General features: G+C 37.4%; 1 protein-coding gene across 1 annotated transcript; it reads right to left on the reverse strand.

The window, feature by feature from the left end:
* Positions 1-1,056: 1,056 nt before the first annotated feature.
* LOC127642961 (5'-AMP-activated protein kinase catalytic subunit alpha-1-like) lies at positions 1,057-15,442 on the reverse strand. Its single transcript, XM_052125433.1, has 10 exons — positions 15,306-15,442; positions 12,149-12,290; positions 9,384-9,477; positions 9,008-9,152; positions 8,239-8,326; positions 7,775-7,999; positions 6,573-6,722; positions 6,079-6,427; positions 4,207-4,333; positions 1,057-3,822 (listed from the first exon to the last, which is right to left on the reverse strand). The coding sequence occupies exons 1-10, from the start codon at positions 15,400-15,402 to the stop codon at positions 3,518-3,520; spliced, it is 1,722 nt and encodes a 573-aa protein (XP_051981393.1). The 5' UTR covers positions 15,403-15,442; the 3' UTR covers positions 1,057-3,517.
* Between the last annotated feature and the right edge of the window lie 2,490 nt (positions 15,443-17,932).

A 17,932-nucleotide genomic window follows, 5' to 3' on the forward strand; every position in this document is an offset into this window, starting at 1 on the left:
GCTGCATGAAGGAATGAGGACTGCAGATATGGCCAGGGCAATAATTTGCAATGTCCATATTGTGAGACGCCTAAGACAGCATATTACAGGGAGACAGGAAGGACACCTGCACATGATTGGTACATCCAAATATCACACCTGTGGGACAGGTACAGGATGGCAACAACTGCCCGAGTTACACCGGGAATGCACAATCCCTCCATTAGTGTTCACTGTCCACAGTACACTGGGGCCTGTACTCTCGATTTGGATGTGGAGGGTGACCATCATGGTCTGGGGAGGTGTCACAGCATCATCGAACTGAGCTTGTTGTCATTGCAGGCAATCTCAATGCTGTGCTTTACAGGGAAAGACATCCTCCTCCCTCAATTGGTACCCTTCCTGCAGGCTCATCCTGACATGATGATCCCCGGCAAGGCAGGAATGTCAGTGTTCTTCCATGGCCAGCGAAGAGCCCGGATCTCAGTCCCATTGATCACGTTTGAGACCTGTTCGATCAGAGAGCGAGGGCTAGGGCCATTCCCCCCAGAAACGTCTGGGAACTTGCAAGTGCCTTGGTGGAAGAGTGGGGTAACATCTCACTGCAAGAACTGGTAAATCTGGTGCAGTCCATGAGGAGATGCACTGCAGTACTTAATGCAGCTGGTGGCCACACCAGATACTGACTGTTATTTTTGATTTTGATCCCAAATTTGTTCAGGATAATACAAATTGCAGTACTTTGCAGTTTTTAAACTTTTTAATATATTTTTTAATTTGAGAAAAATTGTTAATTCATTAACATTCAAAATATAGCCCTTTTCCCCAATCATTATACTCTTTGGGACCACAACAAAACAGATTTTCGTTAAGGGTGTTCTTTAGAGGCATTGCACAGTAATCAAAAATGAATGCATTTTGAATGGTTTTCAGTACGGATCAGGAGGACAACAGATGGTGCAGTTTCTTAGGACAGTAGGAGGGTTGATGTTTTGACTTCAAAAAAGTTCATCAGCATTTCCTCTTTCACCCAGTAAAACTCTCATCACTAGCCATTTATTCAGAAAGGCACCGCAATCAATCTTTTTTGCATTTTATTAGGCAGTTGTATTTACAAACTAACTTCAATAGTAAATTATAAGTAATTATATGTAATTTACATTGGCAAGCCTCCATGAGGTGTGAAGATCATGAACATAAAATAATATTTTATGAATTGGTCATGACAAATACATAGATTTTTGTTTTTCATGGCTGAGTAAAAACAGCCTGTGTAGACTAAAATGTGCATCCAGCCACCGTTTCCTCATACATGGACCAAAAACAATTAAATCAGCATCAAAGTGTTTCTTGCTAAACTTTTACTTTGAATAAAGTTCTCAGACATTTGCTTAAAAAATTGGGTTTTACTTTGTAAGAGCTGTATTCCCTAAAGATAAGGAAGTTATCATTTGGACAAGAGTAATAGAGAAATGGTTATTAAAAAAAAAATAAAATAAAAAAAAAACAGGGACAAAGCAGTCAAATGTCTTGCCATTTGTCTTAGAGCTAGCCTGCAAGGCATCGATTGTCAAGTTTCAGCTTAAAAGTCTTGTTAATAAAGAATCTGAAATGTCAGTGCAGTTTAGAACAAATAAAGAGGTTAAACCTAATCTTTTATTTTTATGAAACTACACATTAACATGTAACACAAATGGTCAAGAAATCAATAAATGAAATAATAATTATGAAATCTTTTTTGTGAGTATCCTATTGCTGGCTGATTTGCTTTAAGAATGTGCATTTCTTTGCTTACATGAAAGTAAAAGTAACCGGGCTGTGCATAAACAAAAATATTTAAATATGATATAAAACCAAATGTATAGATATGTGCCTAGGACTTTTAGTTTGTATACAGGTGGAGCTCTCACTTATTCAGGAGTGAAGCAAACAACTTTATAGTATTTTGTTTTCATTCTTTGTGCAGAAAAGACTTGTGCATTTACTTAAAGGAAAATAAATGCAGAAACAATTTTCAGTTTCTGTGAAACACAAGTTGAAAGCCCAGACAACTGCTTTAATGAAGTGGCTTTCTTCTGTCACTAAGCTACAGCATAAAATAATAATTCACTTATTGGTAATTGGTTCATTTCTTTTTGGACATGGTTTAAGCTCTTTGTGCATTATACATAGCTTAGTGTGCCCTCATATGAGGGCACATGAAGTCATATACACGTGGGATGTGCTTCCTGTTCTGTTGGTGTTTCAAAATGTTCAAAAATACACTTCTCATATCCTGCAGGTTATATTTTTCAGATATCCAAAGTAAAGCCTTACAACGGTTCTAATACTGGCCCTGCCCAACTTTAGAAACTAAATTTGGGGAAGAAAGGATGGAATCTAGAACAGTTGATTTTTTTTTTTTCATTAAGCAGTACTTATCATTTAAGCAACCATTGTTTTGTAAAACATCTAAAATAATAGTTTGGAGAAAAAAAAAGGTTATTTTGATAAAGCAGCATATGGAATAAAACAACCTTACAGCAATACAATCAAAAAAAATTATCCTGTCAATTTTCACTTTCAATATAAACTACAACCCCATTTAAAGCACTGATAAATATAAATCATTTTTTAATTCTGTATATACTTATATTTATGTAAAATGTGAATGGAAACAAAAGAAAAATGGAAAAGTTGTGACATGACAAAGACCTAGTTGCAAAAACATACAAACAAAAAAACAAGCGGCAAGTATATTGCACTTCCTCAGAATAAATGGGTGTTTTACATATGCCTCTTCCTAAACAAAGGCTGACTCATTAAGTTGTCCCTTTATGTTAAAGTGCCCATCATCTTAACCCCCGCCCCCCACCCACCACCAGTGACCCACTTTTTAAGATGGCTCCTATTTGAGTGCCCTTCCCTGTTGGGACTTCCAGTCATGAAACTGGCCCAGAGAAACTAACAGATAAAACTGTGCAAAGGCGCTTTTTGTCTGAATTGTTGTTCCACATGCCTCGAAATTGCTCTTTCTTTGTCCGCCAAGAAACGCAACATCATTGTGTACACTACAACAAGCTCAGTGTAGAACTCAGACACCTCTACACCTCCCTCTCGGCAATTAACTCCTTGCTATAAAACCAAAGACTTGTAAAACCATCTCTAAAAGAGTAATGATACTACAAAGTGGCTTAGCAATCTTTCCAACATCTTTCTGACGGTGGCACAAAAAGACCCTCCATCATTTTCCCTCTCGCACCTTATCTCAATCTTCTACTCCTTATTTGACTTCTTAAACAGGCTAACACTGGTGACTGTAGTGCCACAGATCATTCAGTTTGTTCATGCAAGTGGGATGCATGGAGTCTTGAGTCTGCATGTGTATTGCTCTAAAGACACTGAGAAAAAGAGAGACAAAAATGAGAGAGAGAGAGGAGTACTGTGGATGAAGACACAGATAACAAAGGACAAAGAGGTAGACGGCATTCTAGAAGAAAGAGAAAGTGTAAGGGAAGACAGAGGAGAGTGTGAGAGAAGGCATCAAAGGAACCACAAGTTATCGTGCTAGCAGCTTAATAAGGTTGGCGCACATCTCAAAGAACTCTATGGTGTGACTTCCCGGCCGGGGGAGAATCTCTCCCCCAGTGGAGTCCACTGAGGAGGTAAGAGAAGTAGTCAGCGAGCCTTCTGCCAGTTTCCCTCCGGCTATCAAAGGCGTGGAAGGTGCAGACACATCCCCCTTTACTGCATCCTCAAATTCGTTTTTTTCGTTCTTGTCATTCTTTAGCGTAGTCTGGTAGTTACCAACTGAGCCAGAGCGGTGAGGAGTGGCGGTCCCTGATTTTACTTCCATCATGTCATCTGAATGAAACAGAACAAATTTGGGTGAAAACAATAAAAATTAAAATAATTAACTCACAGTTATGTTGCGTCAAACCCGTATTACTTTTTATCTTCTATGGAACATGCTAGGCAGAATGTTACCCTCAGTCACCATATTTTTACATACAATGATAGTGAATGGTGACTGAGACCGTCAGTCAGGCTTACATTTCCTTTTGTGTTGGACATGGAAGAAAGTCATTTATGTTTGAAATAACATGAGGTTGAGTAATAATGACAGAATTTTCATTTTTTAGGCAATTGTCCCTTTATGTAGACAGAAAATACACCCAAGAATATTATTTGCTCATACATTATAATGCATAATAAAACCACACGTATTGTTAGGTATGAACATTTTACCATCTATGCTCCTGAAGTCAAGTAAGTAGGTCCTGCTGTCCACCTGGTAGAGCTGTAGGCTCATTTTTGTGTGCACACCAGTAACTGGGTTCTTCCGCCGCACCCGCAAGTAATAGGGGTTCACTACCTTCCAAACCACAGGGAGGAAAGGCAAAATGGTCACAAAGTCTGACTTAAATGGACCTAAAAGTTGATTAATGTTTAACTTGAACTAGGACTCTGCCAACTGGTCCAATGTACCATAAACAGCCCTAGTTGTCTAAATATTGTACTCTTGAAGAGCAGTAAAAATTGTTCCAATTGATAAGAGGGGCCGCTCAGCGATAAGACAAAGACAGAAAACTTTTTTTTTCTCTTAATAAAAGACTAGTGCATTTTCTTTGAAAATGTATTACTCACTCAGTCCGGCACACTAATACAAACTCAAGCAAGTCAAATTAATATTAACAAATTAAGAGAGCAACCACATTAAAAAAAAAACTGCCACAGGCGGACAGTCCTCTCATTATTTCCAATGTATATTTTATAATGGAAGAATAAAAATATCTTATAGAATAAAGAAAATAAAAAATTAAGTATATACACTGCAAATTGACACATTGTCCTTTTTGTTACAACAGCCTTGAAAACAAATCTTGCCATAGTAATTCAGTGGCACACTGAGGATATAGAGATATATATATTTATATTTCAGCTCCAGGCTGTTGACAATGAGAGTGAGTGTAAAGGCCCAAGTATACTTTATTTTTTTTGCTTTCCAGATCGGATCATGCCCGGCTGACTGTGTTAACTTTCGAGTATACATGTTTGAGGATTCCCACTACAGCTCCTTTGTGATACTCTTTCAGTACAGTCAATGACTGGCGCATGCTCCTATGATGGGCATAGACGCACACCGTGTCCACAGGGCAAAAAAATCTGGGCCGTGTGTGGTCAAGCCACAAGGACTGTGCTGATGACCGAAGAATGCCTTAAGATCAAAACTGCAGATTAAGAAATAAGTAATATTGTAGAGATTTTCATTAACATACTGTTTGCAACCATATATGTGAGAGATACATTGAAACAGAGAGAGAGAGAGAGTAAGAGAGAGATGATAGGAAGGACCTATTCTATTTATAGAATCTGCAAGAAGCCCTTAAAACAGCTTTCTCTCAAGTGGATATGGAATTTAACAAATGACCATGAGCCTCAGGAGACCATGCAGAAATGCATAGCAGGAAATGCTATTAATGTTTCTCTTAATGGACCATCCCCAATCTCCCAGCTCATTTCTGTAGAACTGTTAATATTGTAAAAATATAGTGTTTTGTTGTGGATAATGTTATGGTGGATAAACAAATTGGAGAGTTTTGGGGAAAGGGCAAAAGAACCAAAGTTTGGATTTCGGATTCTGGGTTGATAGAGCCGGCAAATATCCCATATGAACAGATATCATGACGAATGGCAGGTATGTGCAGCAAAAGGCAAAAAGGGACAACCTACAATTGTGGAAGCTTTGAACATTAGCAATTAAATTATCAACTGATGAAGCTAACAAATTGTGTAGCCAAGTTTAAAGTCTGCAAAATGCAACTGCTTATCTTGAAGTGTCCCTTTTTGAAACATGTTAGAGGAAGTTTAAACCTGCTGCTAAAACTTTAATAATGTTGTGTTGAGAAATATGTATGAAGAGACAAAGACTATTGTGCAACAAGTAGCCCTATTTATATCTGGAAAATAATAGCTACATAAATCGATAATCATCGGAAAACTTTTCTGATTATTGATGTGTGAAAAAGGCATTGATCCTGAGGCACCAAATAATGCAACTACACCACAAATTTAAAGTATCATCCAAACGCATTCGTATCTACATGCACTCATGCTCACTTTCCACTCGTAGTCCAACTGCTTCATGGCACGACAGACCTCACTCATGATATCATTTGGTCTGCTCTGGCTGCGGATCCCCAGGTGCCACTTGGCCCGTCGGACACCAAGGTGCTTCGACTTTTGGGGGTTCAACTCATCCAGTCTGTGTCGGGGGCGTGGCTGAGTCTCTGCCATCAGAAAGGGCACTCTCTCAGGGTGAATTTTTGTGGAGTGGTGTGCTGGCAGATCATCCAGGAAGCTATCTGGGGGACTGGAGGCCAAATAGAAATCTTTGGCCTCGCTCATAATGCGCCGGTTGTCAATGATCAAGTGATAGGCAACAGCAAGAGGATCCTGGTGATTGTGACTGTAAAAGAAAGGAGGGGAAAGAATGGACAGATAAGAGAAAGATCTGTCTGGTGGTGTTCTTTTCGCTGAAGAATCTACCTGCTTCAATCTGCTAAGGAAAAATGTACCCAAAATGTGATATGAAAGCAAACGAGTAGACAAACCTGTACAGACAGTTGAGCACCTCCTCTTCAGTGCACTCAAACTTCTCACACACCTCCTTCAGTGTCTCCTCATCAATCATGTTGCTGCTGTACGCAGCGTCCTCCGGGAACAGGTATTTGGGGATATCTTGCTTAAACCAATCATCCTCCCTGAAAATAGAGAGCAATGTTCAGAGAAAGGAATTGAAGATAAACGCATTTTACACTTTTATAAAACAAAAAAAAATCATATTCTAAATGAATATCTTTGTCTTGCTCCCCAGTAAAAGTATCAAAAAGTCCTTAAAACAAGATATATAGACGTGTTAAGCAAAACTGTTTTTTTGTCTGGCAGATTTTTTTAAGCTTAAAACAGTTACAAATCTGTCACTTCACCAATTCACTATTCAGTTTCAGAGTCTCTGATACAAGACAAATTATCTGAAAACAAGTTTTAGTATTTTCTTTATATAGCAGGGCTCAACAGTAAGGATGTTTTTTTCCAGTTTTCACTGGCCTTACCACTAACCACATGAAATAAGATTTATTTTTAGCAACATATTTGTTGTATCCAAAAATGCATATTTATTTTTTCCTTTAACATTTAAGTTTTTAATAAAAAAAAAATAATAAATTAAATTAAATAAATTACTAAAAATAATATTAGGTTATATTTTGCAATATGTGTACATTTTAAAGCTGTAATTTCACTTAATGTAAGCTATGAACACTCATACACTCATCTTTGCTGGAAAATGGGGGTATACATTACTGATTTGTTTGTCTTAATCTAGTCAACACATATATGCAAATAATTTTTGCATTAAAGGTGCACTCAGTATTTCTTTTCCTTCTTTTACTTTTAAAGAAATGAATTGTAATTTTGAAACGTATAAAATCATGAGTACTCACATCTGATGAAGACTCCAGTCATATCAGCAATCTTATAAAAGCAGTTTTATTCTACATGGAGGGTCCCCTTATGGGGCTGCCATGTTGGGATCCATAATCAACCAAATAATACTATTTTAATCTCAAAAACCACTCTTTTACTGAACCCATTAATTCATGGATTAAATTAACCATGGCTCACAATGAAAAGTGAAATTCTACAATGACATTTGAATGATGCTACATCCATGCCGTCAGGTGTCAAATTAAACAAAATTACTGAGTGCATCTTTAATAACTGCACAGTGTAGGTATATTGTGTAATGTCGAACCTAATCTCTTTAATGGTTGCTCTTTTCATGGGGTCCACCTGTAGCATGTGTTTCAGTAGGCTAATAACTGAGGGGTTCAGGTACTGAGGCGTGAAGAAGATGCCATCACAGATCTTCTTGAACAGTGTTGGCACATGATCATCGTCAAACGGCAGCGTTCCACACAGCAGAGCATATAAAATCACTCCACTGCTCCAGATGTCCACCTCAGGCCCTGCATATAACCTGGATCCAAACAATTAAAGATCAGTCAAGAGAGCCAATTTGAATCACCAACCACAAAAGACAATTTACCAGCTATTTAAAGCAGAACAGACAACAGCTTGGAGGACCAGAAAATATTTGTTATGGAAAAGTAGCAATTAAAGATATAGGATTTGAAAATCAAAGATCAAACAAAAAAAAAAATGTCCTTGGATACAACTACAAAGGAGAAAAGGTAAAAGCGGAGCAGGGCACAGTACCTTCCGGAAATTACTTCAGGAGCAGCATAATTAGGAGAGCCGCAACTTGTCCTTAAGAATTCTCCGTCTGACATCATATTTGACAAGCCTATGTAATGAGAAAATATCATGGTATAAGTCAGGTAAGACAAAGGGTGCTTCTCAATACTCTACTTAATGCTTCCTAGTTTCCTCGCTCCTCCATTCATGAGCCTGTGACCTGGTAAATGATCGAAGTCCACCATCATGAAGGACAAATATCAATACTGTAAATGCACTCCTGGAGGCGAGGACAGAGGAAGCTTCCAGAGGCTTTAGCGAGGATGCATAGGTGCGGAACTCGCAGTTGTCAAAACACCTGATGCACTCATGCATTATTCTCCCTCCCCTTCACGTCTGACACAACAGTTTTAATTCACATCATACCTCTGCAGTTTACATACAACATAATTGTGTGCATAACAGTGCATATTGAATGATTAGGATTTATTATGAATATATAATTAATCAAGTTTCAACATAACAGCAAGTGCTCCGGGTTAATGCAGCTGTGCAGACGTCGCTCTGAAGTGACGCTTAAGTGAGCAAGGACATTCCATTTTACAAATACATCTTCCTTTGAATCCTCTGTGCTCATTTCCTTTCCTTACATCCTATCCTCGTTTCCTAAAAGGGTGGAACTTGGACGCATGGAAAGGAAATGAGGATGCACAGTTTCACACATGAGAAGCACCCAAAGCATATGTTTCTACAATACCATTTCAATTTGTATTTTTTTCTGTTAACATACCAAAATCTGCAATCTTGGCATTCATGTGCGCATCCAGCAGGACGTTCTCAGGCTTGAGGTCTCTGTGCACCACCATGTGTCTGTGGCAATAATCCACCCCAGAAATTATCTGCTGGAATAAACGTCTGCTCTCCTTCTCATCCAACTGACCACAGAGACAAAGAATAAGACTCATCAGGAACAAGGTTTATTTCTCATCATCTCTAATCTAGACAAAGTTTAACCTATTATGTCATTTTTGTGCACCTGCATACTACAGTAGTCACAAATTGACATGCATTCAAGAATCCATGATTGTGTTTCTAATTTTGAATTGACTGTGACTTCACAATTCCAGAGAATGCCTCGTGTAAAAAAAAAAACACAAAAACAGTACCTTTCCATTTTTACAGATGTAGTCGAAGAGTTCTCCCCCAGACACATATTCCATCACCATGAAGATATCTGTTGGTGTGCTGATCACTTGATAACTGTCCAACAATCAAACAGCAGGTACTGATTTAAAAAGACTACATACATAAGATAAAGTTGGTGCCACATTATTGTAATTATTTTAAATAATTAGTCTCTATAATTGCTACATAAAGAGAAACTCTTAGAGTTTCTTCACTCTAATAGACAGTGATCAGTGTACCAATGTTACGCAAAGTGAGAAGTGCTAAATTATATCTTATCAAATAGTCACACTGAGCTGAACACTGACTTCCTGATGCCTTCCATTGGTAAAGTCTTAGCAAACTACATTTGCACAATACCACGCAAACGGAAAGCAAGATCTACATCTCTCTAAACAATGAAACAATTTCAGATTGTAGTGGTAGAGGATTGGTGGCGGCGTAGTGGACTAAAGCACATAACTCGTAATCAGAAGGTTGCTGGTTTGATCCCCACAGCCGCCACCACCATTGTGTCCTTGATCAAAGCACTTAACTCCAGGTTGCACCAGGGGGCTTGTAATAAGTGCACTGTAAGTCACTTTGGATAAAAGTGTCTGCCAAATGCATAAATGTGAATGTAAATGGTATGAATTCAGCCGTATTTATACCCGCTAGAGTTCCATTTTCAATGTTAGTATAAGATTGCACACCTACACTTATTTATTCCACATTTACTTGGGAAGAGTCAATTAATCCCTATTGGATTTGGAACTTGACTTGATAGCTCAATTCAGCATTCCTATCTCTTTTCTAACAACAGTAAAATTATGCAGCTTTGATGATAAAAAAAATACAAGAACTGTGGAAAAGACCATCAGCTTAATCATCAACAGACTAACAGTGCGCAACACACACACACACACACATATATTAAGGTGACATAAAAAATAAAATAAACTCTGTTGTTTAGAGTATCCAAGGGCAAGCATTAACTGCATTAACTCTTTCACATTCTCAGCAATTCCATGCAGTGTTTCCCCTGTATGCATTTTGCAGCGACACTGCGCCACTGCTGAATTTTGAGCGCCACTGTTGGGATTTCACATGGTTAGTTTAATATTCTTGATATTGATGCCACATTCAGCTGTGGGCTTTCTACACTGCGAAAGAGAACCCACTACACACACAAATACACGCACTTACTCACAGTGACATCACCGCATAACATGTGTCAAACTCGCTTCGTTTTAAGTGGCCAACAAGCCCATTTCAGACACGTAGGATGGCAGGTGTCAGGTGATCACAACATTTCACTGAACAATCAGTTAGCGCTTTCCTCATGAATTTAAACGAGCCTTCCCATGTCATCTGTATGTTTTGAAATGCATTTTGCTCACTTCTAAAGTGGAATGAAACAGCATTACATGGGTCAATAATCAACACAGCTTAATCATAGCAGCACGAGGGCAGAGCAGGTGTGGTAATTCGCGGACAGGTCTCAACCGCACAACAGACTATTTTAAATGTGTTTATGAACCAGTGAGATGCGCGTCGGGGATTGCGAAACCCATTTGAATACAGTACAGAATTGTCTGTTGCAAAACTCTTGTTTCGGTGATGAAACTACTTTAAAACAAACAGTCCCCACATTTGAATGGCACAAAGATAAGGTTGGAGACAAAAGACTTTATACTTCATATATTAATTGAGGGGCTTTGAACAAATGTACATTGCGACTAAAACTAGTCAATTAATTATTTGTAGACTGTGCACAATATTAGTTTTAAAAAGCAGTTCACCATAGGTAAGTGTTAAATTATTGTTAATGTGCCTAAAAGCAAAATCAAAACTAAATGAAAAATAGTTTTTGCATATCGGTTATCGAACACTTAAATACAAAAATAATCAATATCATATCGTCACTAAAAACCAACATCGGTTGATCCCTATGGCTTTGTTCACAATAGGTAACATCAGATTTTTCTCTCAAATCCGATTTTTAGACTGACTGTTCAGAATGCAGGGTATATGTGGATAGATTAAAAACAATTCTGTTAAGACTGCAGTCGCTTTTGCAATCAAGCCCCGATTTGTTGTCATAGTTACAATGCAAATTTGCATATGTTCACCCTGCGTGAATGTTTAGCAATGGATGTCTTTCATGAGGACAGTATCCAAATATTAACACATTCTTCACAGAAAATTGCTTAAAAATTGGGTGAGGTAGCATATGTTATGTTTATTGCTGCTAAGGTTTACAATGGTCCCGTTTTTGCCAGACACCCCATATTTTATCCCATTGTAGTTTTCCCTACAAAATGTCCAGTGAAGGCATCATTTATGCCATTTGGAACACAGTATATGTCTTCTCGTCGCAACACCTGATAAAACAACCCATCGCACACAACAAATAATGAAAAAATACTAATAATCTGATCTGATGTTCTGACTGGTATGCATTAACAAAATCTGATTTTAATCAGATTCTGAACAACCTGTGGTTGATTAATAAAAAAAATTGTTTTTTTTATCCTGCTCAGACTACAAAAACCAAAATGGATGGTTTAATCAGATGGTCAGATTGGCCAAAAAAAATCTGATTTTTTCTGCCCATGTGAACATATCCATAATGTCAGACTATGTCAGAGTATGGAGTGAAGGAAACTGCTAAGGAAAGATGAGTGAGTGTGATCAGATGGGAAACAAGACTATTAGAGAAGGAGAAAGAACAAAAGATAGATTGCGCCTCTAAATCAACACTCACAGTTTGATAATATGTGGGTGACGGAAGAGTTTGAGGTTCTGGATCTCACGCCGAATCTTCCCCACCACATCCAGACTGCGAATCTTCTGCCGGTTCAAAATCTTAACCGCCACCTGGTGCTTGGTCAGTTCATGCTGACCAACTGTACAGACAAGCAGAAGACACTATGTTTGAAAATGTCTTTAATAATACAGGCAACTGAAGAAAGTGTTAGAATCAGAAGGTCAGAAGAAATTGTTTTCATTGTTCAGTTCATGTTTTATTTAAAACATTGATGTTTTTGCCACTCAAATAAAAATTCCACAATAATGATGACATTTTTCCATAAATTATTTTAAGAAAGTTTAGTTTAACAATCAAATCCATCCCCCAAAAAAAGCCTTTTTATTATGCTAGATTTTGTTGTACCACTAACTTCTGAAGGGAGCAAGGTCAACAGTTCTTAGAAACTGTGCATGGTCTCTTTTAAGTTGCGACATTCAAAAACGACTTGCCTGTATTTACAAGACTTTTCTAGTTATGCATTAACATAAAGCCAGTTGTGCTGAGCGAACTGTGTATAAGTGTGTATGTAGATTACTTCTGTTTCTTACAGAGTAGCCATAAAACAGACGCCAGGCTCCATCTTGAGTCACTACTCTTCCCTGAACACTAAAATCCTCAGACCTTACATATCAATTAGTATGATCACAGCAGGACCGGTTATAAAAAGCTTAATGTAAAGTCAGGCATCTTGTAAAATTGGTGATTAACATTTTCCCTTGAATGTCAGTAGTATCTCATGCACTTCACTTCCTAAATATCCTTCAGCTACATCTTGTAAAAAAAATTGCACTACACAACAGACTTCCTGACTACCAGGGTTCAAATAACTGATTCTCTAAATGCTGAGTGCCACATAAATATGGGCTGATGCAGCAAGGAAAGTCATTCCATTGCTCTGAGGGGCACAGCAAGCAGAAAAGCTGTCTAACCCTTAAAGGAATGGTTCAACTCGAAATGAAAATCTCTCATCATTTACTCACCCTCATGCCATCCCAAATGTGTATGACTTTCTTTCTTCTGCAGAACACAAATGAAGATTTAAGAGGAATATCTCAGCTCTGTAGGTCCATACAATGTAAGTGAATGATGGCCAGGACACTGAAGCTCCAAAAAGCACATATAAGGCAGCATTAAAGTAATCCATACAGCTCTAGTGGTTAAATTAATGTCTTAAGCAATATGATAATTGTGGGTGAGAAACAGATACATTTTTGTTTTTACTATAAATCTCCACCTTTGACCAGCGCTGACCAGTACGGGGTGATATGCACAAAGAATGCTAAAAAATAATTAATTAATAATAATGTGGAAGTGAACGTGCCGATTTTTATTAAAAAAGGACTTAGTCACCATGAAACAGAAGTTATGACCGACTTTATTACTGTATTGTGACAGTAATAAATTGATATATTTCCGAGTGAAAAGGCTTTTCGATCGAGAAAAAAAATTTGCTTGGGTACTTTATGTTAGGACAAGGCTGGAGTGTTGCACAAATACAGATGACTGTATGAGTAGAAGCTAATGTGTCCACATTTTGAATAACAATACACGAAGCATACAGAATAAAGAACACTTACTCGAGTGGTATATCCAAGAAACCATCACCTGCAGAAAAATATAAATAAACTCCAGCGAGTTTCATTTCGTCCAGCTTCGGCATCAGCGTGTCTTTTTTAGAAGTCATCATTCCTATGCCCAATCTCATATGAAGACAATTACCCTCAACTTTGAGAGCTTCAGAATGCTGAAAGGTGATATTGGTAAGCCAAAACATATTTTTAAGCGATTTTTATCATAAGATTTGGAAAGGATTATGCTCTTTTTGAAGTACCCTGCAAAGGCATGATCAGTGTCAGTTATAACACAGCCAGACACAATAGGGGGAGGGAGTGTTCTCGTTCTAGAAAGCATTTGATTGGACATAGTTTCTCATGCCATCCGTTTCATCATGACTGTGCCTCGGTCTGTCAAGCCGGAAGAGAGTGTCTTCTGATTTTAAATGTGTACATCTTCTGACAGTTAATTTTGTCAACATTTGGAAGTACAATAGCATATTGATGACCTTAAAGAGAATAAATATAGACTAAAAGCAGCAAAACTCTCATTTTGAGTTTTAAATATTGACATGTTTCTCACCCACACCTATTATATAGCTTCTGAATACAATGATTTAAACACTGGAGTCATATGGATTACTTTTATGAGCTTCAACATTCTGACCACCGTTCACTTGCATTGTATTGACCCACAGAGCTGAGAGTTTCTTCTAAAAATCTGACCTGAGAGTGAGTAAATGATGACAGAATTTTCATTTTTGGGTGAACTATTCCTTTAATTATAATTTAAGCCTTTTTATGTCACTATAGTTCAGCAATTATTACTTTATTGCATCAGTTTAGAAACAACATGACGGAGAACGAATGGCCTTTTGGAAATGCGTTCAACTGTTGTGTGCTCCTTGTTCAAATGTTATGCGCATGCCATCTTAACTGTAATAACGTTAGCTGTGGAACTCAAGTGTTTACTTAGTCATTAGTCACGAATATGCATTAAATATTCGATTAAGTTGTAATTGTAAAATTGTGGATCACAAATAACGCGTGCATTTTCATGACTTTGACTGACAATGATGCATCTTAGCACTAAAAGGAATCTAGAACTTGTCTTCTGTACTATGTTATTTTTTAAAGACTGACTATGCGTTTCAATAGAGCTGCATCTGTGATTGACGTTGGTGGCAAAGACTGGAAGGACATTTGGCCTGTGCATCAATGAAATACTTAAACTGCAACTTCAGAATACTAATCATCCCATTTAATCATAAAGCTAACTTGGTTAGCAACGACCAACCCCTCTATAATGCACACAAACATAAGGAACCATACCTAAAGCAAGCAATAATTCAGAAAGGCAGGTAAACATCGATCAGCTGACACTGTCCAACAATGATCAAACATAGCGTTGTTATTTAATGCGGTTTCATGACTACACATGACATTAGCCAACAAGTGCTGCTGCTTTAGCCGCATTTACATGCTCGATCATCTTCAGCTTTGACTTTCTCTTTAATGCAAAAATAACACAGATTCCAAAAAAACTCGAAAAGTTGTACCTTTGACTTTTCCAAACGTTCCCACACCTAACGTGTCTCCGAGAATATAATGTCCGATTTTTACCCTGCCTTCATGTTTCTGTTTGTCCGTCGCCATCTTCGCTCTGGGTATGAGGCCCTACCTGAGAGGCAGCAGTGGGACGGGCGGACTGAGAGCTGAGCTGCGTCTCTACTGACAACTACCGGTACAGATGAGCGCGCCAAAATATCACACTCCAGCCACTTGGAATTTTTTTTACATATAACATTTAAATAAATGTTTCACTAACTAACATTATTATTGTTATATATTTATTTTAATTATCTGTACTTTCAGTATACTGTGTATAGTTTATCCTTGAAAATCTGTGAGTTTCGTGCGATTTTATTAGTTTTTCATCTGAAGTCCCATTGCATGTCTTTGACCAGCAGATGTCCTTGGTGTGCGGTATTTCGCGTTGTTTCTAAACATTAAAGATGAAGACAGCCGTGTTTGTCCCATCACTAGCAAACCTACAACTTTTTACAAATAAAAACCAAAAGGAACATCTTGCTAAGACAAAGGACTCATATCGTCACCTTCCTAAAATAATTGCCTAAGTCATTTTTTGACAAAAATGATTTTTTGCATAAGTCATCTCCTCATGATGCTGGCCACCTTTGGTAAAATCGCCCACATCCTCAGTTGAACAGATCATGCAATTCTACCCCTATAGTATAATGGCCTATGTCAAGTGTGTGACTTAGGCCGTTTTATTTTGCCTAAGTCAAAAGGCAATGAGACAATTTTACAAGTTTTTTACCCCTACTGGTAAGTGATGAGGTTTACTATAATATAGACTATAAATATTGCATAAAAATTTTGTGTTTTTGTCTTTTTATTTAGTCTTTTTAGTCAGCATTTTAGTCAAGAAAAATAGCTAAGTCAAGCTAGCATTAGGCTTTCTGTTAACTCTTTTCTGTATTTTTAAACAATATTTCATCTAGTTTTTGTCTAATTTTTTCCACATTACATGATCTAATTAAGAAAGATTTGAATAGGCTTACATATTGTAATCAAACATCTAGAAACGATTTATTTATCAATAAATATCATATATTCAATTATTGGTTCAGTTTTTTGTGTTTTCTGAGAAAAGTGAAAAAATGACTTAGGCAATTATTTTAGGAAGGTGACGATATAGAAATAGTATTTTAATAAACCTTTTACAAATTGCATATCTTTTGTCAAATTATCCTTTTTCAATTTGACAATCGAATTAATTAATAATTAATTACTTAATACTTTCATTTTGGCACCGGCATATTCACGATGATTTGACTCCAAGTTCAGCAGTGAATTCGCTTCATTCTGTGCAGTTGCAAGTGCCAATATTATTCATGTTGTGTTAATGGCGTATAATGGCGCCTCGTCTCAACAACGATCAAGATTTCGTTATTGGGGCCCAGATCAGTTCAGACTGACCAGAAATAATTAACACATATTTTTCAATGTAGCCTATTCCCACCGTTACTTGAACATGAATTCCAGGCGTCCCGCTTTGATAATCTCTGCAAATTCGTTATAAAAGTCGGTATGTTCAACTATTATCTGATCTATTGAGGTCAGAAATTAGCCACCGATGACAGCATCATGATCTTTCTGAGCGAAAAGGTAGCCTACTTTAAATTATATTTTGGGCGGACTTTGGATAGCAATTACCTTTTAGCTCTGAAATTAACGTTGCCTCTTTTCCCTCGTAACGAAGACGAGCAGAATGGGATATTAGTCATTTTATTTTAATATTCTTTTGTCTCCCCTTCTGTTAAAATAGACTAACACAAACAAACAAACTACAGGAAAAACGAAGACAAAGAGGGTTGATACTTCGTACATTTTAGCCTAAAAATAATAAACAAATATGATTTACTTAGACGAAGGGGAAATAAACTGCATGTCACTGTACGAAGACTGTAAGCACATGGGGCACATCTTATTTTGTGATTTGATTATCTTAACCCTTGTACCGTACGTTCTCTTTGTTTCTTTTTGCTACCATTAAAGATAGGCCTACTTTTTCATGAGAAGACCAATCATTCTAAGCGGGGTACTTTTATGTATAAAGTTCATTGTAGCTATATTCGCCCACGGTGCGTAAGGGACCGTCTGAAAAGTCTACCCACTCCATTAAAGCGTAGGTGGATGAAAAACAGAATTCTTGAATTCTTACCTGCAATGGCATAAAAGCTCTGTTTAATAGACTGCATTTTTGCGTAGCCAGTAAACACAGTGACAAATAATTTTCACCTATTTCAGTAGGGCATATACTTTATAAAAAATAATCTTTGAAAATCGTTTTTTGCAGAAAATAAACTTGCTGTGAACATACATTGACTGCATACTCTGGACCATATTTATACTTTTACTGGTAAAGTCACACATGAAACGGTATACGGTATATGTCATTCCTCTCTCAGAGCACAGTGTGTTCTTATTATTCTCTTAATAACCTCGTAAAAATAACACACTATCAATAGCAGTTTATGAATAGACCCACAAAGAATCTACATTTTCATTTTTCAGCTCATTTTCTGCACTGATTGTTGAAGAAAATCAACAATGTATAAAGGGTAAAATGTGTCAAACATACCCCAGTGTAGGCTACACT

The sequence above is a fragment of the Xyrauchen texanus genome, chromosome 4, assembly GCF_025860055.1.
Source record: "Xyrauchen texanus isolate HMW12.3.18 chromosome 4, RBS_HiC_50CHRs, whole genome shotgun sequence".
Taxonomy (NCBI): Eukaryota; Metazoa; Chordata; class Actinopteri; order Cypriniformes; family Catostomidae; genus Xyrauchen; species Xyrauchen texanus.

Bases quoted from the DNA above. Each gene is read 5' to 3' on its own strand.
- LOC127642961 (XM_052125433.1), bottom strand. From the start codon at position 15,402: ATGGCGACGGACAAACAGAAACATGAAGGCAGGGTAAAAATCGGACAT. The intron at 12,291-15,305 runs GTACAACTTTTC...TTGTCTGTACAG, and splicing joins AACGTTTGGAAAAGTCAAAG to TTGGTCAGCATGAACTGACC. The intron at 4,334-6,078 runs GTGAGCATGAGT...GTGGTTTGGAAG, and splicing joins AGTTGGACTACGAGTGGAAA to GTAGTGAACCCCTATTACTT.